General features: G+C 40.1%; 2 protein-coding genes across 2 annotated transcripts; both read right to left on the reverse strand.

Moving 5' to 3' along the window:
- Window positions 1–3,228: 3,228 nt before the first annotated feature.
- Window positions 3,229–24,326, reverse strand: gpr156 (G protein-coupled receptor 156). The gene is made up of 10 exons (XM_041807897.1): window positions 24,126–24,326; window positions 19,548–19,700; window positions 13,324–13,451; window positions 13,101–13,230; window positions 12,916–13,026; window positions 12,246–12,371; window positions 12,032–12,127; window positions 7,637–7,873; window positions 6,855–7,013; window positions 3,229–4,984 (listed from the first exon to the last, which is right to left on the reverse strand). The coding sequence occupies exons 2-10, from the start codon at window positions 19,662–19,664 to the stop codon at window positions 3,668–3,670; spliced, it is 2,421 nt and encodes an 806-aa protein (XP_041663831.1). The 5' UTR covers window positions 19,665–19,700; window positions 24,126–24,326; the 3' UTR covers window positions 3,229–3,667.
- Window positions 13,634–17,954, reverse strand: LOC121523125 (E3 ubiquitin-protein ligase TRIM39-like). Its single transcript, XM_041807899.1, has 2 exons — window positions 17,883–17,954; window positions 13,634–17,461 (listed from the first exon to the last, which is right to left on the reverse strand). The coding sequence occupies exon 2, from the start codon at window positions 17,457–17,459 to the stop codon at window positions 15,840–15,842; it is 1,620 nt and encodes a 539-aa protein (XP_041663833.1). The 5' UTR covers window positions 17,460–17,461; window positions 17,883–17,954; the 3' UTR covers window positions 13,634–15,839.
- Window positions 24,327–24,613: the final 287 nt, after the last annotated feature.

Here is a 24,613-nt window from a genome sequence, read left to right on the forward strand (position 1 = left end):
TGTGGTTTATTTATACTCTGTTATGCTCTGCATCAAAGGGAGTTTCTCCCAGGCTGCCCTTCAATGGTTCATATGCAGAAAAGAGAGCTGTAGAGACTCAAAAATACGGGCAGCAGAGCAGAATTAATGCAAGACACTGTTTTCCCTTCATATAGCAACACCTCCCCCGGCGAACACTCATATTCCCATCAGCAGAAGAAAGCGAAAATAGAGAGGGAGACAGAGTGGAGATAAGTAGGAGGGAGAGAGGAAGAGACTGGAAAGAGAAGCACAAAATGAGTGGGAGAGATAAATACTCTATTTTTGCTTCTATTGCTGGAATATCACTAAACAAAATAAACTACTCTATTTCTAAGCTATGTTAGTCCTGATTAAAGCAGTGAGACTAACACATAGGCTTATTCCTGAAGTTGCTGCTTTTACATTCAAAGGCCATATGGAGGTCAGGGTTTGTGCTGTATTTTAAAAGAAACGAAGTTAATGCTCAAGCATAGGTAGGAGCACAAGAGAAAGACAGTGAGTGTGGGGGCTGAACGTGGACTGTGGCTGCCTGGAAGGTTAATCTGGGCCTAAATAAAGCCAGTGGGTTTATATACTTCCTGCCTTACTGTTGATGTATAAAACAAGACATAAGCAGAGTGAACGTATCGAGTTACTTTTACTCTGACTTTATCCTGAAATTTTCCCAACAGTCCCCTTGTGTGCCTCGCCATTGACTGATGAGAAACTGCAGGAAAAACTTACTGTGAGGGATAGGCAAGTCACAAAATTCTCCATGTAGGTTACCCTAAAAATTTTAGGGTTGCATGTGTAAAAAGAGCTTTTGACATACATGACCACAGTCAGCTAGTATAAACAGGCCCGATGTCTAAAAAAACCCTCTGTTTCAGCCCTGCTCAGAATGAGCTGTTTCTGTGTGGCTTTAAATGTTAATGAGCTGTCTGACTCCACCCCTTTCAGGGGCTCTCCTGATCCTCCTCTTAGGATCAGGAGAAGACCTTTCTATCAAGTGGGGAGGGCCAACTGAACCTGGGGGCGGGTCTAACTCCCCATATGACATCATGAGAGGAAAATCTGGGAACGGCTTTTTCAGCACACATTTTCTGAAAGGTGGTGGTGGTTGGGGGGGGGGGCTCTGTTTTGTTAGAAAACCCTGAAAAAGCGTATTTCACATATGTGACCTTTAAGTACTTAACAACATGGTTTTAAATTTTGATTGAATCTAGAGTTGGTACCAAACCTGCTAGTAGGATAAAGCACATCATATCTCTAAAAGGAATTAAATTTTACAGTCTAATCAATGAGGCGTCCTCTTCTGATCAGTGGCACAACTGTATTGTTACAAACTTTAGAAACATTGTAGAGTTTAATTAAACCTCTCTTAACATAAGAAACAATATATTTTACTTCACTTCTTCAGTCAAACAGACTGTTTTTTGTGTTTCAAATGGCCATGATGCTACTCACTTAGTTAGCCATAATGGCAATAACCATTATGTGTTAGCATCCAGCTAACAAACAACAATATGCATCCTGAACATCTGTAATACAGTGCTGTTAAAATGTGTCTGTCTTCTTTCTGATTTCCCCTTTTTCCGTTGCGTATTTGTCAGATCATGTTTTAGATCATCAGACAAATTTTAATATGAGACAAAGATAACCTGAATAAATACAAAATTAGAGTTTTTAAATGATGATTACATTTATTAAGGGAAAAATCAACCAAAAATACCTGGCCCTGAGTGAAGAAGTTATTGCCCCTTTGTTAAATGATGAATTAACTATGATCAAGCACAATTTTTGGAAAGCTGAGTGCAATTTTACAAGCCGCACCCAGGCTTGATTACAGCCAGACCTGCTGTATCAAGAAATCTCTTAAACAAAACCTGTCTGACAAAGTGAAGTAGGATAAAAGATCTCAGAAAGCAACGCATCATGCAGCGATTTGAAGACCAGATGAAAAACTAAGTCACTGACATCTATCGGTCTGGAAAGAGTTACAAAGCCATTTCTAAAGCTTTGGCACTCAATAAAATCACAGTGAGAGCCATTATCCACAAATGAAGAAAACTTGGAATAGTGGAGAACCTTTCTAGGAGTGGCTGGCCTGTCAAAACTACTCCAAGAGCGCATCGACAACTCATCCAGGAGGTCACAAAAGAACCGAGAACGTAATCTAAAGACCTGCAGGCCTCACTGGCCTCATTTAAGGTCAGAGTTCACGATTCAGCAGTTAGAAAGAGACCGAGCAAAAAAGGCATTCATGGGAGAGTTCCAAGACAAAACAACTTCTGACCAAATACATCCTGATGATCCCCAGACTTTTGGGACAATATTCTGTGGACTGACGGACAAAAGTTGAACTATTTGGAAGGTCCTGTTACATCTGGCATAAAAGTAAGATAGCATTTCATAAAAAGATGATCATACCAACAGTTACACATGGTGGTGATAGTGTGATGGTCTGGGGTTGCTTTGTTGGCTTGACGTAATCGATGGAACCATGAATTCTGCTCTCTACCAGAAAATCCTGAAGGAGAATGTCTGGCTATGGGTTTGTGACCTCAAGCTCAAGCACACTTGGGTTATGCAGCAGGACTTTGATCCAAATCACACCAGCAAGTCCACCTCTGAAATGCTTACAAAAACAAAAAGAAGGTTTTGGAGTGGCCTAGAAAAAGTCTGGACTTAAATCCAAGTGAGATGCTGTGGCATTGCCTTCAACAGGCCATTCATGCTCCAAAAACCCTATAAAATATGCAAAGAAGAGGGCCAAAATTCCTCCACAGCGATGTGAAAGACTCAGTGCCAGCTATCGCTACTACTTGTTTGCAGGGGTGGCAAAATTAGTTATTGGGTTTAGGGGACAACTACTTCTACTTCTACTACTTCTTCACATAGGGTCAGGTAGGTTTGGATGGCTTGTTTCCCTTAATAATTGAAATCATCATTTAAAAGCTACTTTTCTGTGTTTACTTTTGTTATTTTCTCTAATATCAAAATTCGTCTGATGATCTAAAACATTTAAGTGTGACAAATATGCCAAAAATAAGAAATCGGGAAGGGGACACATGCTTTTTCACACTACTGTAAATGCCACTGGACTCGGCACAGTGTTATCAGTTATCTGCTCTGACTGTGTTGAATTTTGTGTGTCGCCATGACAATGTACAGATTAAATTAAAGATTAAATAAGACAAAATACAGGGAAAAAAGCAGATGATGCTCTTGAATCGCATATTAACTTTAAAGAAAATGATTTGACCATGAAAAACAGTATTACAAAGACAGAAACTTCAAATAAATATCAAAATAAATACAGAATTTGCACAACCAGCTAATACAGTACATATCCAAACTGTTTAGAGAAAACTTTTCATTTTGCTCTAAATGTCTGAATCAAACATTTCTGTAATGTTAGGACTTTTCTTTGACAGCAGATATATATACAAATAATGCCATACTTGATATAAAAAAGAGCTACATAATGATTCACATGGTTGAAGAATAACTCTGTCCCAGCATGCAAGATTCAAGATTACCAGTGTTTCTTTATAAAGACTGCAAACTCCTCTTTTTGCTCTAAATCTCTAATCTCATTTCTTCCTCAGGACGTGAGTTCTAGTGGTGGAAACGAAGAAATGTGACAAGTGCAGTAACCCTCTGCTCATACAAAGGTGGGTTTGAGGTCTTCTTTGAACACCACAGGGTGTGGGGAGCGATACAGGCCGGCGTAGCCTTCGTACTCGCTGTCAGAGGAGTCTGAGGAGGTGTCAGAGGACAGGAGCGAGCCTCGCTGAAGGCAGGAGTCACAGTAAGGACGGTGGTAGTAACAGTAGTCCATTGAGCTGCTGGAGTCAGAGTCCCAGTACCCACAGGAGTCTCTAATGCGCCTCTTTTGACTATTTTCACCCCCTGCTTCCACGTCTGATGGAGTTGCGTGACATCTTTGGGACCTTGAAAGACATCTCCGACATTTTCGAATCCCTTCATTCCCTTCTGCTTCTTCCTCTTCTTCCTCCTCCTTCTCCACATCAGAGTCTTCAACCTGGATGAGGGTCCCTTCGATTGCTGCCCCATCTTGGTGCTTGTTTGTGTCTTTAAGCACACAGTTGTCCCTTCTCCTCCCACAAGCAGCAGCCTCTGAGCCCATGTAGAAGCAGTGAGGGGCCAAACCTCGTCTGGAGGAGCGGAAGGGCGGCCGTCGTTTCCTCATGGCATAAGGGGAGATGCTGGGGAAGCGGAAGAGAAGAGGTGGATGAGGGGAACGTGGAGTCCGCAGAGAGAGAGGGGAGAGTGCAGAATCAGGGTATTTCAGCTGGGACGGCGTTCTGGATGTCTGACCGGGAGATCGGAGTGCAGTTTCCATGATGGCATCCACATTCAGCTCCTGGAGGATTTCCTGCAACTGCTCACTGCTGACAAAACCAGCCGGTCTGATATTTGGGCTCAGATTAAGAGTTAAGCTACTCTGATTGTTGAGAGTTTCAGGGTTGAATCCTCTGGGGGACTGTAGGGAGGTGACAAAGTGAACAGTTTCCTCTGCTGTCCTGAGTGAGCCATGAGATTTCAGAGACTCTGGCTCTTTGGGATCCCCTGCTCTGGACTCATCTGTGGCTCCACCTGCAGCACCAATTGCAGCGACACTTTTCTTGTTTTCTCCCTCATAAATATCCCCAGAGCGAGGAGAAGAAACAGAAACTGAAGGTTTTGGAGCAGATGGGGATATAATAGCAGTTGAGGGGACAGCAGTAGCAGTGAGGGGAGGTAGGGAAAGCGGAAATTTTGTGTCCCTCTGAGGTAGAGATGAAGAAGAGATCTGATCAGACTGAAGCTCTGTGGTCTGAGTGGAGGAAGAGTTGAGGTTTGTGTTAGAGGAGTCCATGTCTTGGTCTTCAGGAGGCTGACTGGCTGACATGAGTCGCAGGAGTTTATCCTTAGCGTTGTTGACCTGCTCCTGGAGACTGTCGATCACAGCGTTCTTCTGGAGATCGTAACAAAAAAACCCATGATTAAATGCCATACATGGAAAGAAAATGTACTAGAAAATACTAGAAATATGCAAACTGCATATTTAATATTTAGTAGAAAATTATCAGTGTGATTTGAGACCAAATTTATCAAATCTCCCAGAGTTTTGTAAGAAAAAAATTAAGAAATATTTTTCATATACTTGATGCAAATTGGATTACCTGGAAGGGGATTATCACGGTGCTGAGTATTTTAATCATCAACAATAACTTTGATTTTTATGCTTAATTTTTTAATGTTGTGAATTTAATTAATTGTTACACTCAGGGTTAAGTGGCCAAAAACAGGCGGCATACATAAAAAGCAAAAAATTATACACATAAAAAAAACACTTTTTGTTGAATTATTTTTGATCAAGATAAGACCTGATCATAAATTTCAAATATTGACTAATTTTTGTTATTGTAAGCCTTTAAATGCCAGTGTAAGTGCAAAAAATGACTTTCGTAATGTTAAAAACACCAATAAAATATTTTTCATATACTACATGCATATTGGATTTCATTGAAGGAGATTATTGTTGAGTATATTAATAATGAGCAACGCCTTTTATTTTCATGAATTATTATTTTATTTTTAATTTGATTTTAATGAATTGTTACACACAGGGTGTAAGTGACAAAAATGGGCCCCATGCTATATAGCAATAAAAGTGATATACATTTGTTTATAATTCCACTTTTTGCACTATTTTTTAAAATCAGGATCAGTCCTGATCATCAGTATCATATATTGACTAATCTTTGAGATTTTGACCCTTTAAATTCCAGTTTATGTGCACGCCCCTTCAAGATTTTTGTAATTAAAAAGATTTTTTTTTCTCATATACTATATGCAAATACAATTTCTTTGAAGTGGAGTATCAAAGCCTTGAATATCTAAATAATGAGCAACAAGTTGGATTTTTATGCATGTCCCTAAACCATAAAAAAACCTCTTGACAACTCCTGCAAATTTGAAGCAATGACTTGAAAACCTAATATCATAAAAATCATCTTTTTTTTGTTTTTCCTCTTACTGCGATAGTTGGGGGGATCAATAATTGTAGTTTTAAATGGGTTTCAATGGTACATCTGTGGTCATGACCATCCTGAGTGTAGACTCAAAGTGTATGTAGCTTATTGAACCATTACAGGTTTTGATATTGAAATTTCAAATATCTATTGAATAAACAAGTTCTGCAAAATGTGTGTTGTTAGCAATGACACAGTCAAAATAACAATAAAAAAGAAAACAAAAAGTCACTAAAAAAGCAGCCAAATGGCTTATATACCCTCCAGGGGTTAGAGGCCCTGTGAGGAACTTTTTGTTTGTATTAATTTTGGCGCCCCCTGTGGACAAAAAAATACCTCTGATCTCTTTGTTCATTGTGTGTAAGTAGTGCTTAGTTTCTACTAAAAATGTTATCCTGATGTCTTTCAGCTGCAGACACTGTAAATCTCTGCAGTGGACAATGTAGAAAAAGGTCTGTTGATCACATCGTCTGATGCCTATCCTACACCAGTCATTTCATGCATTAAAAAATGACACAACAGAGATAATCAGCCGTCTCTGTGATGGTCTTGTTTGACTCACTAGGCCATTCAAATGCATCAGTGTTGATGCTGGTCCATTTCAATACCAGATAAAAAAATCCTCTTGAGCTTTAAACATGCAAATTAAAGATCAAAGAAGAGATACAAAGTCCCGCTTTTTCCATAGGGTGCGCCGAAACTCATATGAGCTTTAACAGAAAATTTAAGAGCAATGCCCACAAGATAACATCCTATCCTATCATCTCAACATTTTATAAGTCTTTCTCATTTCTCAAAACAGTGCAGTACCTCATTCAGTAGTTTTTTCATGGAGTTGTTCTCCCCCAGCAGGTAGTAGATCTCGTCCTGGCTGTACACTGACGGCTGGCTCTTACTCGGGCTGCTGAAATACTTTGCCATCTGACTCGGGTTGTTCTGATCCTCCTCAAACTGCCTCCACTGTGTCAGCTGCATGGTGGGGATAGTGACATGTGGAAAGAGGTTTAAAAAGCCTGTTACGCTAGCTTTCATATAAAGACACATTACACACATTAGTAGTGAGTGTTTCCAGGATCATTCAACACAGGACCTTTTTGACCAGGTGTGTTCAAGCGTGTTGCTCACTGTTCAAATATTTCCTTCCTTTCCGCTGGAGAGGCATTCCTTTATTGTAACATAAACCCACTGCCAGACACTGAGAGTCATAAACCTGTTTGCAGCAGCCTACGTAGATTTGACTCATAAACACCTTCTGTGTGAGTCACTCTCCTCTGATAGACATGGCAAACTGGCACGCATATGGAAAATACATGTTGGTATCACCATCAGTCATTGCATTTACAACTTAGTCAAAACAAAAAGAGAAAGTCTGACATGAATTTCTCAATCCGTCAGGTGTTAATGAAGTCTGACTGAATGCTAGCTGCCAAATCCTACGATATTAAACAAGTTCTCATCATGATGACACACAAGGAAAGTTGGACGTGTATTTTCCAACGGTGAAGATAAAATCCTACGCATTTTCAAGTCCTCCAACTAGAAACTCTATCTATTTATAAGCTTTTCTGTAAATCGTGAGATTTTCTCCTTACCTGAGGCACAAACAGCATGCAGTTAGTGGCCAGAGTGCTAATGAAAATTGCTCCTGCCACAGTGCTGTAAACCAGGTTGGGGTAACCCTGCAGGAAGATGGAGACAGGGACAGCCACAGCTGAGGATAGGGTGACTAGGGTGACAGCTGTTATGATAGTGGGAGACTGGTTGACTGGAGGATGGCTGACGGTGCTGGTCAGCCCAGCTAGATAGGTCCCGTAAAGGAGGAGACAACCCTGAGGGGAAATAAAGGGACACAGTAAAGAAGAAGCTCAAACAAAACAACTAATAGCTACAAACTTAAGTTCCACCCATCAGCAATTTAGACATTTCAGAGTTATTTTTTTAATAACATTTTTGACAACCTGAGTCCCTAAAGTAGCCCCCCACAGCTTCCCATCCAGTCCCCTGAAGATTAATCAAATTCAGAAAATGTGCAGAGGAAAAATATACATTGTTGTCCTTTTTTCCTTCTTTCTTTTTTAAATCCCTACAGATGTTGGAGTAACCCCCAAAATAATAGACATTGAAAATGTTATTTTAGAGATTGGCTTACTGTTTGATCAGTTTTACAAAAATTCACACATCAGCCAATATAAGATGCATGACAAACACATACTCATCTGTCTGTTCTTGATTTAAGGTGCTGTTTTCTGAATCAACTGAATAGTTCAGGTGCTTTGAGAGTGTACTTTTCACTGCCTGAATATTAAAATTAAAGACCTGCTCCTTCATGTGTTTTCACCAATTGCAATGCAGCATATTCAAATCAAACTCAGTGATGGAATACTTGGCATCCCCAGAAATATGTGGCTTAAATATCTCAACCGCCCACTCTTGGGACTGAGTTCACTGCTTAAGTCTAAAACTAAGGTACATTTCAGAGAAAATGAAAGTATTCAAACAATAATATCTCAATTCGAAAAAAGTGTTTATTTAATTTGGTTTATATAAGAGTCCGGCCCACACAGTGTCTGCATAGACGTGAGCTGGCCCTTGTACAATTGTAGTTGATGACCCCTGCCCTAAAGCAATATGTAGCATAGAATAAAAGTGGGCAGAGCTTGAAGCTTTGAGGGATGCCATGCCAGGTCAGAGAAGCATATCCTTTAATTGTTAATTATCATTATGTTTTTCATTATACTCTAAAACAGCCATTTATTTTAATCCTTTATGACCTACCATAGAAGGCAAAAACCAAGATAAAATGAAATTGTGCTCAATTTGCAAAAAGACAGCATGTTTATAAAAATAAACTTTTACAGTAGTGCAGTCAAACCTCCAAAGGTGCGAGATACTTTAGAGTATTGGTTTCCAACCTGGGGTCTGGGACTCCCCCGGGGGGCCCCAAAAAACTTAGAGGGAGGCATGAGGCTTTGTCTGCTTCAAGGCTTTCCAAAATTATTTTTGGAAATATTGACTAAAAACCACGATGAAGCAGTTTATACCAAGGTCTTTTGATTAAAAAAAAAAGCATGCACAAACCTTTTTTAGAGTTTTATCACTGAAACTGTTAAAATCTATGTTGATTTTTTAATGGCAGTGTTTCACTTTTTCTTCTCTCTTGGGTCCTGGGGGACTCTGCTTTTGTTAGCTACATATAGGGAGGGCACCAAAGAAAAAAGGTTGGGAAATACTGCTTTAGAGCATGCATATGTCTGCAGAAGACCACACTGAAACAATTACTAGTGCGAATCGTGACCTGCAAGAAAACGCCATAGGTTTGTGCAGACAAATGTCATCGTACATCATCACGTACACGTTCAGTAGGAAGTGTTGTGAAAGGCAGCGGTCTGGATTATATTACAGTACATTTTTTGATGTGTGTGCTTTTTGCTACATTTCTACAAAAGAAGGAAGGATATTTCTGGAAGGAAACAGAACTCTGGGACACATTGAATGTGTGGTATGTTACTGTTACTCCTCCAGTTTTATATGCAAAAGGAAATATTGCTCTATCTCATTTGGTTAGAATTCTAACAAAATTAAAAACAGTTATGCATTGGGAGTGCTGGCACTCCTGCAGGTCTTACAGGGATACAAACAACAACCAAAACCTCTAACTCACATTAAATTCAGTTTCTATTAAAGTCACTTCCTTAATAAGAACATACAACTCCTGTACTTTAGAAAGCTTACTGAATAATCAGCCAAAATCTCCTTCTCTGCTCCAGACACTTAAGTAGGAAAGGCTGCTTTACATTTGTAAAGTTGCGTAACCTATTCCCAAAGTTGTACTACTATTAAAAGCAATCTGTGGATCTTCATGGGTGTCTTGTATTCAGATTCAATCTTTACTGGATTCACATCAAAGGGACTCTGTCCACTGCAGCAGGTTATTGTAATATTATGATCAGGAGACCACAGACCAGCTTTTGATGGTAACTTCAATGACTTAAAACTGTAGTTTGTTTGTCAGTGATGTGACTGATGTGTAGATTGGATCTTAGAATGGTGAGAATACTAACTTTCTATAGTCATATGACAGGATCCTTATTATTTAGACAGCAACTGTGTAAATAATCATGATAATGAGGAGGAAACACTGACAACCCAGGGCTTGATATTGAACAAGTTTCAATGTTAATATTCGCTTACAGTTGAGGACAAAATGATTAGCCCTCCTATGAAAATTTCATTTTTTAAATGTTTCTCCCAATGTGTCTCCTTTTTTTCTAGATAACAGCCTGCAGTCGTTTGTTTCCACCAAGTCTCAGACAAATCCCCTGAGGAATCCCAGCCCATCCTTCTAAGGCGGATCTCTCAAGCTTCTCAAGGTTTAATGGTCTTATGGTATGGACATTGAGTTTTCAGTTTATCCCACAGGTTTTCAATGGGATTCAAGTCAGAGCTTTGTGCAGGTCAGTCAGCGGTGTCGACTTTGGTCTTCTGGAGGAGGTTCTTCACTAGGAGAAATGTTTGTTCCGGGTTGTTGTTGTCTGAAGACAAAGTGATGACCCAGATCCAGTTTTGCCACTATCTGTTTGAGGTTTTTGCAAAAAATCTTCACATATCCTTCTGCCTTCATGTTTCTCTCCTTTATGAGATTCCCAGTTCCAGACGCTCTGAAGCATCCCCTCAGCATAACACTCCCACCACTGTGTTTCACTGTGGGGACGGTGTTCTTTGGGTTATACGCCTCTTCTTACTTTCTCCAAACATCAGCAACTCTATGTTGCATCTCTATAGCTAAAGAGCTCTAGTTTGGTCACATCTGACCAAAGGACATGCTTCCAGTACGCATAATCTTTCTCCAGGTTGTCCTTAGCTTTTTTAGTCTGGCTTGAAGGTGTCTCTCCTGCAGAAGTGGACTTTTTCTTGGTCCATTCCGGTGCAGGGCTCTAGTGATGGTCTTCTTTGAGACTATAGTTCCTGACTTGGCTAACTCATTCTCTAGTGTCTTGAGAGTTGTTCTGGGGTCTTTGGACACATCTCTTGCTATTTTACTTTCCAGAGTCTTTGAAATCTTTCTCTTCCTAACTCTGTCAGGCTTTTTCTGTGTTGTGTAGCTCTCTGAATTTCTTGATGATACTTCTCACTCCAACTGACACTTAGAAATGCTGTTATAACTTTGTATATCCTTTGCTTGCTTTGTGAGCATCAACAATTCAGTCTTTATACTTCTTGTAAATTTAAAGATAACCCTCAGATTTGACTTTACAAGCTCTGTGCATTAAATCACACCATTGCACAACAGGGCTTTGTGCTATGGATCAACAGAAAAGATCAGCTCTAAAGAGGGCTAATAATTTTGATCCTGGTGCTTTTTGTTTTTTTGGGAGATAATCTGTCCGCAAAGTAAAATAATGTGATCATCCAAAATAAAACAAGGATGTTTGAAAAAGCTGTGTTGAAAAATATTTGCTTTTTAAAAATGTATATTTTAGAGGGGGGCTAATAACTAAACTTAATAATTATCAGAGCAAAGTTAATGCATTTGTTAATAAATAGTAAAGTTTAATCTCTGATTGCCTATGCCCCCTCTAACTTAAAAAATATAATTTAGGAAAAGGTTTGGATTTATTCAATGAGTTTCTTCAAAAATTTCTACTCTAAAAGACAATCAGAAGGATCAACCATGTAAAATTCTGAGCTGATATCAGGGGGACTTACGATTAGACAATCTGCAACAGACTGAAAGTATTTGTGCCCTTCCATTTATCAAAAAAATCGCAAAGTTGAAATTGAGAAGTGTACACAGAAAATATTGAGAGATTTAAAGGTGTCCCTATGTATATTCTTAGAAACGTCCAAATTGTGAAAAATGGAGAAACCACTGTTTTACTACAGAAAAACAAGCATGTCAAGTAAACTTAGCCACAATCTTTTAGACTTTCCTAAGAAAGAAGACATTTATTTTACTGCCATATGTTCCTGCTAGAACATTTTCTCACCTTCTGAACAGCGATGAGGATGACCCACAGATCTGAGTATAGAGATGAACACGTGTCCAGCTGAGACAGAGAGTAGGAAACGTCTCTTTCTACCACCTAAATCAGGAAGAACAACTTCACTTAGATTAAACTTGAATCAACTTGGCTAGACACTTCATCAGATTGTGGAAGGATGTTCAATATGCAATTCTAAGATTGAAACTAGAGTTTTTACCTTTACGACAGCGCTGACAGATCGTGAACACCTGACGGGGTCCGTGAGGTTCCATACAGTCAGAACCAGGAAGTCCACCAGGATCAACAGGGCCACCAAACCCATTAGCTGGATGTCTCGAATGATCTGAGACAGACAGTAGAGTCAATAATAACAACAATGTCAAACTGTTCAAAGAAATGTAGCTGTGTCTATGCATAAGCAGTGTTTAACCAACAGGCATGATTTAATGGATAAGAAAGTCTCATGCGAATGATGTGCAAAACAAGAATAGGATCAACTAAAAAGCCCTAAGAGAAGATGTCTAGACTTGGTTGGTAAAGTTCAGATTAGCTGGATAAATCTGCATCAAAGTCTCTTATATAGAACAGTACATTGGGCAGAATTTACCTACAAATGAAGATCAGCTGAAGCTAGAAAGGTACAATGACAACGCTTAAAGAATCTTGACAACAAAAGTTTGTTCAGGTTAATATCACATTGGGACATTATGAAAATCACAGATTAACAGACGGGCTCAGTTTGTATAAATCTTGTGTTATTTTGTTTAAATCATCCATCTAAAAATATGTCTAAGAAGAATATCTGTTGTTATATTAAAAGCAGACGCTCCTGCTCCTTAGTGCTATTAGCAGATGTCACCACCAGGGGGCCATTAGAGCACACTTACCACTCTCTTGTCAGGCACTCTCTGTGTGAATACCCTGTACAGTCTCCACGTCTTCCCCAAAATAGGACCAAACACCAGAGTACTGCCCACACAAAGGGTCCACACCCGAGCCTGAAGGAGAGAGCACAAAATGCCTCAAACACTGTGTTATCCAAGAATATGAGCGAGGACTGAGGAAGACTCACCAGTAACACAGCCGTAGACGTTCCTGAATATGTCCGTTCATCAACAGCAAACAAGAAGCCACTGATGTAGGTGAGGACACTTCCAAAGAGGGTCAGGACATTCAGGTTGGGACTGGACATCTTCACTATCCTGATGATGGAACAATGATCATGCAAGTGACTTCACTGTTAGATTTCTGTAACTGTCTCTTTCTTATTCTCTCAGTTTCATTTTGTTTTCTACCTGTTGTTTTTGAAGCGCAGAGTGAAGAGGAGGAAGCAGAACGCCAGCAGGATGCCACAGGAGAGCAGCGTCCACATCACGGCACACAACACCGGGGAGAGAGGCCGCCTCGGGAGCTCCACTGCCACCTGCACACACATGCAAACACCTTAAAATCATCCCTTAACGTATCAAAAAATGAAGCTCATACACACTTAAATAACTAATGAATGTTTTTATTTGGCTTTAATAGCCAATCATTAAAGGAGACATGAGCAAAAAAAATCACAAGTGACTTAGACAAGTATTTAGAATTAGGATTTGACTTTATTAAAGCAAAAAGAGCAACAAACATCACACTAGACTTGTACTAACTCTGAATTAAACACGAAGAGTAAAAAGGATAGTTAAGGCATGCAAGCCACAGCTAGGCTCTAACTGTTTGGATCTTAAAAAGTAAAATAACTGATCATAAAAAGTAATATAACATTGATCATAAATATGAGTTATATCAAACATTCATAACTATCAGAAAACTTAAGAAAAAAACGGCAAAGTGCAGCCCTAAAAATTTTTAAGTAATCTGAGTCTGTTCAGAGGAAAACATGAAAAAGATTCATTTCAATTAATCTAGTATACACAACATGAGTTTAGATGTTTATTCTCAAAGCTACAGATTATAATTTTAAAAAATCGATAGATGCCATGCTTAAAGACAGAGCATGCAGCATTTTAACTAGCTAAAAATATCATGAGTTTGTGACTATCTAAATTAAAGACTTAAGTCAAATTTCCTATTGTTTTTTTGTTCTCAGCTCTGTGTTCACATTGCCAGAATGGTCTTTTCTTCTCAGTTTCTTTGTGTCACTCAGAGGCTAAAACATGTTTCATACATGCATTTTCAGATGAATCTGACCTGCACAACTTAATTACAAAACGTTTAATGAAACTGAGTAAACAGTCTGTCAAAATGAGATTTGCACATTTTACGTGAAATAATGGGGTGACGGTAGATGATCATCTCTCAGGTGAGCGAAAAAATCGATACAGCATAGCATTGCGATATTTTGTGAAGCGATATATCATATTGTATAATCCACCTAGTATTAGTTTATTTCAAATTAATTGCTAATATGAACTGAAGTCTATGATACTGGATAAACAGCATCAGTTGCTTTTCTGTCCACTTGATGATGCTGTTGCACCCTTTGTCCAGTGAGGTCCGCAGAGGTGACGGTCAAGTTAGTACAACCAATATGGAAACGCCAGGTAAAGGACATTAGGAATGCAAACAGGGCATGAAAAACATGGACATGACACATGGGGTCTGCAAGGAGTGCCGCATGAAAATAAAATACTGCAGTAATATGATCAAAATGAAGGCAAGGCTAATACTAAATCAGCTAAAGAGTTGAAAAATGGTATAGATAGCAATATACTGCATTGTATGGTATTGCAATACTCTGTGTGTTGCAAAATGTTTAAAAACACAATAATAATGGATCATGGCATAAGTATCGTGATAATATCAACATGGGGCCATTAGTGATTCCCACCCCTAGTAGTCAGATGATCAGAAAAGCACTTTACAAGCTCAAGTCCATTTATCAATACAGTGCAGTGTTTGTTCACACTTTTCCCTCATATTGGGAAGTTTTCCCTGTAAGACAGGGATGGGGTGATGGAGGGTGGAATCTAGTCTGGGTGAAAAAATTAGGCTGTTTGCATGCCTAATTGCACCGTTAATTAACGCTGGTCTTTAATTATGATATTAATGACCTACACTGGTCTATAGGCCACATTATTGGCCACAACAGAGAGTACTGCCCGGATCTGCCCCCTTTGTTAAGTGTCATGAGATAACTTCGGTTATAAATTGGTGCTAGACAAAAAACAGTTGATTGATTGATTGATTTATCAACATAAAGCAGCTCACAAAGAAAAATTAAGACAATTTTCAGACATTCTCCACACGTGTGAAAGCACTAGGCCCTATTCACATATGCAAAAAACTATTTTTTTTCCTGGGTGAGCTACAAAAACAGACCAATTTTACACAGACCGTTACCCGTCAACTTTTTAGTACAATTCGTGGCATTTGCAGAGCTGATGTGTGAACATATCCACGGAAATTTGCTACAGGAGAGTAGACAGGGCTGATGAAGTACAGAGGATCCTGTTACTTCATTCACATCTTTCTTTTTTACGTGCTGGCTCCTCAGACTGTCCGACCCCCTGCCGTCCGGCAAGGAAAATCTCCCACTCCTGCATATGTGAACCGCCAACTCTGGAGCATTTTAGGGGCAGTTCTCCTGAAATTTTCAATACATTTTCAGGAGTGTGCAACCACACTTGAAGTTGATGTCACAATTAAATCAGTTAAAATCCAAGTAAATTTAAGCGATGTATCCTATTTTATGTGGGTCAGCTTTTTTTGGATACAAGTGTAAGGGGACCGGGTGCTCCAGGACCCACTGCCCTAAATAGCAATGTTATAAAGTTATTGTGGACATCTGCTTCCAGTGGCTTTGCAGATTTTACACATTGACAGGCAGGATGATCAGGGGAGCAGAGTTGACTCCACTGTGATTACGCCGAGGGTTGAAGTAGGGGAAAAGTTGTTCATTGAATGCGTATCCTGTAAATGAGTATATATGAGAAGCAGAGTCCACATTGTAAAAAGAAACCTGCCCCCCCTCTAGATCAACATACACCCCGATTTTCTGTGGCTTTTCCACCAGCGGCAAATGGATAGGAGTGGTGCTAAGAGCCCAGTAGCTCTCCCCCTGTCTCATCCCCATGGCCCAGTAGCCATTTTCAGGATTCAGCGTATTTCCTCCTTTCCTGCTGACAGATTCCAGCGCAACTCCAACATCCCACTCCTTCTTCCCTTTCACCTGGACCTCGATGTAGAACCTTCCAGAGGAAAAACCCTCCTTCCCCAGGACGCTGACACCGGGGTAGAATCTCTTCGGGCTGTCTGGAAGGCTTAGCGCTACATCCCCATGATAAACCTGTTTCCTGTTTTCAGACAGCACCAGTTTGGGATGAGCCGTATCAGGATCCAGCGTCACGTCTACGGCGCACTGCTGAGCTCTCCGGAATTCGGCCTCACATAGCCTCTTCACCTCAGCTTTTACCATCTCCTCCAGCTGGCATGCCACTCTCCTGACTGCTCTCCTCAGTGTGCCAACATAAACAGCCCTCTCTATGCATGTATCGGGCCAGTCTTTGGTGGCTGGTGGCTTTGAGAAAGCTGGAAAGCTCTTGAGAAGGAAGAGCTTGTCTTCGGTGCGTGAGAGCTGCTCCAGCTCAGCATTTCTACGCTTTAGCTCTGTGATCTCCTGCTCTAGCTCTGCGATGAGTTGCCTCGCGTTGCTTTCGATTAGCCGCTGTTTTGAGCCGATAACATCCACCACCTCAGCTTGGCCTCTCTGGACAAGATGGAGAATTTTGCTGAAAACTTTTAGAGTCTCTTCAAGCTCATTTTCTGTGTTTTGTGTGCTGAACTTGACAGTTTGATTGATGCCGCTGATCTTCTGCAGTCGGTCGTCAATCATTTCTTCCATTTCAGCATTCATCCCCAAAATCTGAGCCCTCTTGCCTCTGCTCTCAGCTTCTATAGATACAGTGTGATGAGTGCTGTGGTCTTTCTTAATGCAGATGTCGCACACATAAGTCTCATCAGTGTGACAGAACAGGCTCAAGAGTTTCCCATGCTTCTTACACACTCTGTCTTGCATGTTCAGCGTTGGCTCAATGAGTTGGTGTTTCTTGAAGGTGCCTAGGACATGATGTGGCTCTAGATGAGTCTTGCAGAAGGAGGCTAAACAGTCCAGGCAGGATTTAAAAGCTTGAACTCTTTTCCCAACACAAACATCACATGAAACTCCTGAATAATGCTTATCAGCTTCATTTTCCTGCAACGACTTCTTGAACTGCAAAGCGACCTCAGATATGAAGGTGTTAACCTTGAGCTCAGGCTTTCTGTAGAACCTCTGCTTGCACACTGGGCACTGTGACAGATTAGCACTCTGCCAGTATCCTTGTATGCACTCTCTGCAGAAGTTGTGCCCACAAGGAGTAGAGACAGGTTGGTTTAACAAATCCAGACAGATGGGGCAAAGTAGCTGCTCTTCAGACAGCACAGCAGCCATATCTGGGAACACATCCAGACAGAAAAAACAGGTGCGATTTTATGGAATAAGTTGGCACAAGTCCATTTTTTATCCTAACCTACTAAGAAACAGTTGTTGAGCTGTCTATGTCCACAAATAGCATCAAACACCCGGTGTTACATTTCATCAAAAGTTATTTCCGTTTCTAGGGCATTATTCACAACTCTTTAGTTAAATCAAACTCCAGATAGGAGCACTATGGACACTTTTAAAAACTTCATAAAGCAATCAAAGTAGCATAACATCACTTTCAATTACAATCTGACCACATTTACACTACCATAACAAAGACAAACATTGCTGTTGATCATTTCCTTCCCCTCAAACCAAATTATATCTGAATCAAGGCTTATGTGTCTATAAAGCAACAAGAAAATGTGAGAAAAATCAAAGATAACCCACCTTGTTTCTTTCTTTGTGTTGTGGCATAAAGCGGGCAAGACCCCGTATGAGATTGTTTGTGCTCCCTGACACAGTTTCTTTACTACTGTAGTTTCTATTTTGAAAGTCATATTAGACTTCCCAGTGCCCGCCTCATATCGCCTAGCTCCGCTCACTCTCTTCTTAAAGGCCCAGTGACTGAGACGACGCTAAACATAGTTTCACTGGTTCATCAGATTAACTTTTCTCAAACTAAACCCAGCGTCCCGGGAGGACAGGTGCTTAAAGGATGGGCGAAGGGGAGTTTGCAAATCATGCATTTATTAAACAACAGCACAACAATCGCTGTTGGCCGTGACCATGCCAAAACAATCAACATCTAACTGCTAGCTCTTGTGTTCCGGTTCACTTCCCAGTCCCACAGTCCAGCTAGCCCCCCCCAGCCCTTTCCTAACAGTCACAGACCTGGCTCTGCACAATGACAGCATTCAAAAACTTGTACATTACTGAACAGATTATGACACAACATTACAGGTCGCTACACTATGTTAGCTTTTCACTCCTGGCTGGGTTATGCTATTTCTCTGTGATGTCAGTGATACAAATATTCATTAAACAGTCAGAGAGGACATATCAGTCTGAAACACTGGAGACAGTTTAACAAAGCAACACTCAACTTCAGCACAAGAATGGCATACACAGTGTTTGCTACTTTTGATCAAAACTCCAGCAAGGTAACTTAAAGTCTGTATTCAGCAAGTCTTTTCATGTGCTAAAGACATCACATTTACTTCATGAGCTAACCGTGCTGGGAGCTAACGCTAGCATCCTTGCACAACCAAAAGGGCACCACAGTAGAGGCCTTTGCACACCTAGACGGTTATTTTTGGATGCATTTTTAAGATCTGTTATCCATAAACAAAAAACATCATGCATACTGACCATGTGCATCGAGACAAGCGGGTTTAGTTTTCTATTTATTGCAGAAATTCAGAGTACAAGGCAACGTGGTCTTGTACTATGAAGAAAAGAAAGTAGTGAAAATTATTTAGTGTTTCTTTCACTCCTTGAAAAAAGAAAACACGGGTCCATCCACTCCTGATAGAGTTCGTCAGGTATTTAGGTTGTCTGGCACAAGCTCATGCGTGATGCTGAGCATACATTTTTTAATTCAATCTCTGTGTTACATGGCTGTGAGCAAATTTTGGCCTATGATGTTCAATGGTTGATTCCACTTTGAAGTATTTCCTTTTAAGGGAAATTTCAACACCAGACAGGTAGTAGGAATGCCCCGAACCCTGGTTGTGCTGTGAAAGTCTCAAAAAGCCAAAAAAACGGCAGTGGTCTCCGTTTGGCATATTACCAAGGCCCCAACCCCAGGTTATGCCACGTTGGACCGGGGATGAATCCTTAGCACCCTATGTGCCTATGCTCATGACTGTACATATGTATGTAGGTAAACAAAATTATACATTTGACTGATATAAATGTGCTGTTAAAGATAATCTTAAAAAAAAAACATAGCTTATATATATTATTGAGCTTTGAATGAGTTCTGGAGAAGGGGTGGGGTCAAATTGGGATAAATTAGTCCGGATTTATGTCCCTGCCATTGTTGGATCTCTTAAAATGAAGCTGTTGTTTTTCAGTGTATGTGACTGACTGTAAGTGTTTGTGCATGCTTACCGTGCTGAGACCACATAGTCTCTGCAGGACGTCCAGGCCCTCCTGCCTGTTGACTCCTGAGTGGATGAAGCAGAGCGGGGAATCACATTGGGAGCTGCAGTTCAGCTCAGGCTCCATGACTGGCCCCAGTCTGTCCACTTTCACATACACATTCTGAGGAAGAAACACACGAAATGTTAGATATAGAGACAAATTACACAGTAATCGCTGTAACACTGACAACCAAATGGCAAGCCCTTAACTAGTTTGTCTTTAATTTGGTGAAAACATTACTGCTGCACTTTCGCACGTCTCAAAGTTGGAGGCTGGTCTGAGCTTTTAAACAGTGGGAAAACACATTTTTGTGGAGCCTTGGTTCTATTTCCAGGTCTGTAATCAAAATATACTTGAAGGGCTTTTAGCCACCATAGCATGGTGCCCTGACAGGAGGAGTGAGGGAGCATGGATGTGATTTTGTACTATATCATTAAGAAAAATGGGATTTGTATCATTAGCAAAAATAAACTCAAGGATCACTGAGTAAATGCTAAGTGAAGTGTTAGTTATTTTCACCACCAAACTAACCGATATGCAAGGGCTGAGTGAGAGAAAGCTTGTCTTCAAGCTTTTTTCCCCCCATCATCCTGTTTTTTTACAAAGGTGAACCAGAAAATACAGGATAAGGCTACATCACGGTTAGGGCGGTAACGATACCAACATTTTTACCTTTGACTTTTTTCCAGTAAAAATCAAAGGATTTTAAATCCTGTTTTATTACAATGGCAATGAAAACACAAGTCAAAGGCACCAAATATTAGATAATTACTTGTTCTTAATTACCAGAAAATGCAGACAAACTCCTCAACACTTTCTGAGCTGATGAAGAATGTTGACAACTTTTGGTTACCAAAACTTTGCTGACTAATTTGCAGCAAATTTTTGTTAAAAAATATGACTGAAGATCTGTACTTTTCAATAAAATTAATTATTAACCTCCTGAGATGTGAGTTTTTGTTTGGAATGGATTTTTAGTTTCTCCCTCTTATTTGGGATTATCAGGACCTGATCAGTTTAAAAGCTCAGCCTTGCCCTTGAACAGGAAGTAGTTTTTTTTCCTTTAAGATTTATTTTTGGGCTTTTTATGTCTTTATTAACAGAAGAAGACAGTGGACAGAATTGGAAACAGGGACAAGAGAGCTGGGGAGAGACATGCAGGAAAGTGCCACAGGCCAGATTTGAACCCGGGCTGACCGCGTACATTGGGCATGCCTGAAACCACTAGGCCACTTGCGCCCCGAAGAGGAAGCCGTTTTTACCAAAAGTAATGTCTGATTGACAAGGTCTTTTTAAGCCTAAGCATGAACAAATTTTGCATCAGAAGTTCTGGATTTCTTTGAAATTTTCTTTTCCAAAATCCACACAAGTTCCCTTAAATTTCAGAGAAATTACCGGAAATTTCAGTGAAGATTCTTGATCATAATTTTAAATGATACCATTAACAGTACCCAAAAATTTCTTCAAACTACAACACTGTGCAGGACACATCTCATAATCCTGCTCTTGCTGGATTTCTGACCACCAGGTTGAATTGTTGTCTGATCTCTGACAAGGCTGTGGGTCATAAAAACTGCAGGGCACTTCCATCAGCTCTCACAGATAGCAGGCAAATCTTTATTAACACCGTGCTATTACCGTCCACATCATTAGTACTAAATGTAACACGGCCAATTTGCATAGGAAGGGTTTGTTTTCCCCAAATGACTGAATAATGGCTCAGCATCTCTGCACACAGGTGCGTATGCGAACAGGACAATAAAGGGAGCATTAAAGCTGTGTTTAAGAGTGAAGGCCATCCCCTCTTCATCATTATGGTGGAGTGAGTGTATGTGTTATTCAAGGGAAGCGACATAATGGACGATGGTGAGGGGAGGCAAACTGAAATGAAAGGCGCAACAATTTAGGATTTTATAGAAAATATTTCTGATTTTGTAATAGCACCATTTTTGAACTGGTACACCAAAGAAGTCTTCTAAGAGGTATTAAGGACAACTGGAGCAAATGTGTGGCATGCAAATCAACACAGACAGACAACAAATTAATTTTACTCAATTATAGTAGTAAATGTTTCAGTGAAACATTTTCATCACGCCAAAACATCCCAATAAAAATTTTTCCCCAAAATAACATGCAAATTCCCCCCAGAGTCTCTTATCAGATTCCTAAAAAATTACAAATACATTCCTCCTAATTCCATGAAATGAGGGACATTCCCCTAAACAGCCATCCCTGAAATTTCCAAAGATTCCAAAAAATTCCAAAGCATTCCCAGTCAAATTCTCAAAGATGTACAAATTGGTCTCCCAAATGTCCATAAAAATACCCCCCAGAAAATCAAAGCAAATTTCCCCAAGAAATTAAAATCAAATTCCCAGAAATCCCAAATACATTTCCTAAATTTCCATGGAAATGTCTGTAAATTTGGAAAACAGCCACCCAAACATCCATCAAGTTTCTTAAATTACCATAAAAATGGCTAAAAAGAAAATCAAAGCAAATTTTCTTCAAAACTTTTAATTAAACTTTCCAAAATATCAAAATAAATTCACAAAAAATTACATGAAAATCTGATTTCAAGCTAAATTCTTAAACTTCAAAGGACACTGTGGAAAATTCTATTATAAAGTTCTAGCAGAAATTATAACAGTGTTGTAGAAAAGTCAAAATGTAATGTCCTCATATTTACACACAGGGACTTAGGAGGTTAAAATCACAAAGACCACACCATTCAAATCACATAGTTTCAAAAAATAATGGAAAGTATCTAAGTTAATCATAAATTGTGACCTTGACTCTCACTGCCGCACACATCCTTGCACAACCCAGAGAACAGAGACAGAAAAGGCCAGAATCCATCATTCAGAGTTGAAGTGAGGCCAACATCATATGCAATCAGCCAGGTTATTTACAGCATCTGAGATTGAGGACATAAACTTTGCTGACAGTCAACAAACAACTGTTTGTCACTTTTACCGCAGGCATTTTTATGAGGCTACCTGCGCTGCACTGACATGTTGCTGGTTCAATTATGCAGCATGGCATCACCTGATACTGTGAGCTGTAACTGACACAGACTGACGGTCTGATCTCTGTCAACGCTGCCGTGACTCAGTTCCATGTGCGTGTTATTAGTCAACATGTCTCGTCTTTGTCTACACGTTGACATGGATACACACGCGTGTGGGAATATCTGGAGAGTGGCCTGTTTGTGTTTGAAAACATAAAATATTTAGATATTGGAAGGAATATTAAAAGGTAATCCAACCAAAAGGAAATGAAAGCAAATGAAGCCAAAGTGACCCAATTTCCAGAAATTAATGGTGTCAACAGAACAATGAAGCCCTCCAGGCCGCATATCTGGGAAATGTCTGGAGTTCCTGTTCATGTTGTTTCGTCACTTTCCAAGTTTAGATCACAGTTCTGCTGCTTCCAGCAGGAAACACCGACAGAGAGAGGCATTTCCGCCAGTTTTTCAAAACCTTGCATCCCTACAGGTTTCAGTAAAGGAAGACAAACCCACCACCCTGCAGGGGTCAACAAAGGTCAGCCAACATCCAGGAAGCCATAGAGGTCAGCGTGAAAGCAGTCAGATCTTCAATCCGAGTTAGGTTTTATGGACATGTTTTGACAGTTCAGGGTAGTCATGAGGAGTGTCTTTTGAAGTCCTGAAGCGAAAACCACAAGTAATACCTGAGCTACCTGCGGCCTTGGATTTGTAGGGCGGGTAGAGTATGCAGCTGAGCTTTCACATGCTACACATGGCCCTTAGCCTTACTTTAAGACAATTTCTCTTAAATATATTAAGCAAGCTGGCACATTTCCACCAATTCTTACAAGCCTCTAAGCTTAAAAAGACACATTTGAGCTCCTTACTATAAAACTTTTAATGAAAACACGGAGTAAAGCCATCCATTGAGCTGTCAATCTCTCTGTTACTCTTTCAAGATTAGATCCATGTAACCACAGGCGCTGCCACACGTAAAGCCCGATTTAGGGGGCAATATTGAAACATTCCTTCACAGGAAATAATCCGTTTAAAAGTTTATTCTTTAAGCTGAGTCAGAATGCAACTACTAGCAGTAAAATCCTGCTTCAAACCCAAGGTAATTCTTGGCACACGGCGCATTTTACAGCGTAGTTTTAGAACAAAAAATTGTCATTCTAATATATCGTACAAAGCCAAAATTCCGAGCTACGCAAGTGACATTAAATGCACCACATGAAGGAGTGCAACTTTTGTTAGCAAAACTTAGTGTTTGTTCATAGTTAGCCTACACCGAATAAAGGATAAAAACGACTTATTTTAAGAAAAAATTATGACATGACTTTTCAAAATACATACTTACTGCTGGGGAAGAAATCAATTTAACGTGTCTAAAATTTTCATCCCTATGTTTCAACATCTGGTGCATAAAAAACGTGCTCATTTACAGCTTCATCAGCATAAGTGTCATTTAAACTGACTCGGAAGAAATTTCGACACTGTCAAGGAAAGGAGAAAGAAAAAAAAAAACACAATAAGAGTTTAAAATGAGAGCAAACCTTGGTTTCCAAAGTGCGCGGAGGATCCCATCGCCTCGTCCTTCTCCGTACTTCATCGCACAAGACTGAGAAAAGATAGTGTAAATAATGAAAATAATCGACCTGATGATTTGTTATCTGGCATAGCTACAAAGGTCCCATAGCTGAAGTCTTGTAATAAATCCCGCGAGATAATCTGTACGTCAAACAGTCAGCCCGCAGCCGGAGAGGATCTGTCAGTCAGGAAAAGTTCAGCAGACTGCCGGAGATTTCAACTGAGCACGAGAGGGAGGGAGGTGAGTGTGTCAGAGGCAGCAGGTAGGGCTGGGCATGTATCAAGTCATTTCAGATTTACTCGAGACACTGTACTCTAAATGAGATGTAGGTTAAGACAATGTTGATTTCCAAAAATAATCAGACTGGGTGCGTGACGACCACGTTACGGCTGCGTCACACCTTGATTGTCATTTCTGTGTTCATGTCAATAAGCTAGGGCTTCCAGACTGCCT

Source organism: Cheilinus undulatus, linkage group 15 (assembly GCF_018320785.1).
Source record: "Cheilinus undulatus linkage group 15, ASM1832078v1, whole genome shotgun sequence".
NCBI classification, from domain to species: domain Eukaryota; kingdom Metazoa; phylum Chordata; class Actinopteri; order Labriformes; family Labridae; genus Cheilinus; species Cheilinus undulatus.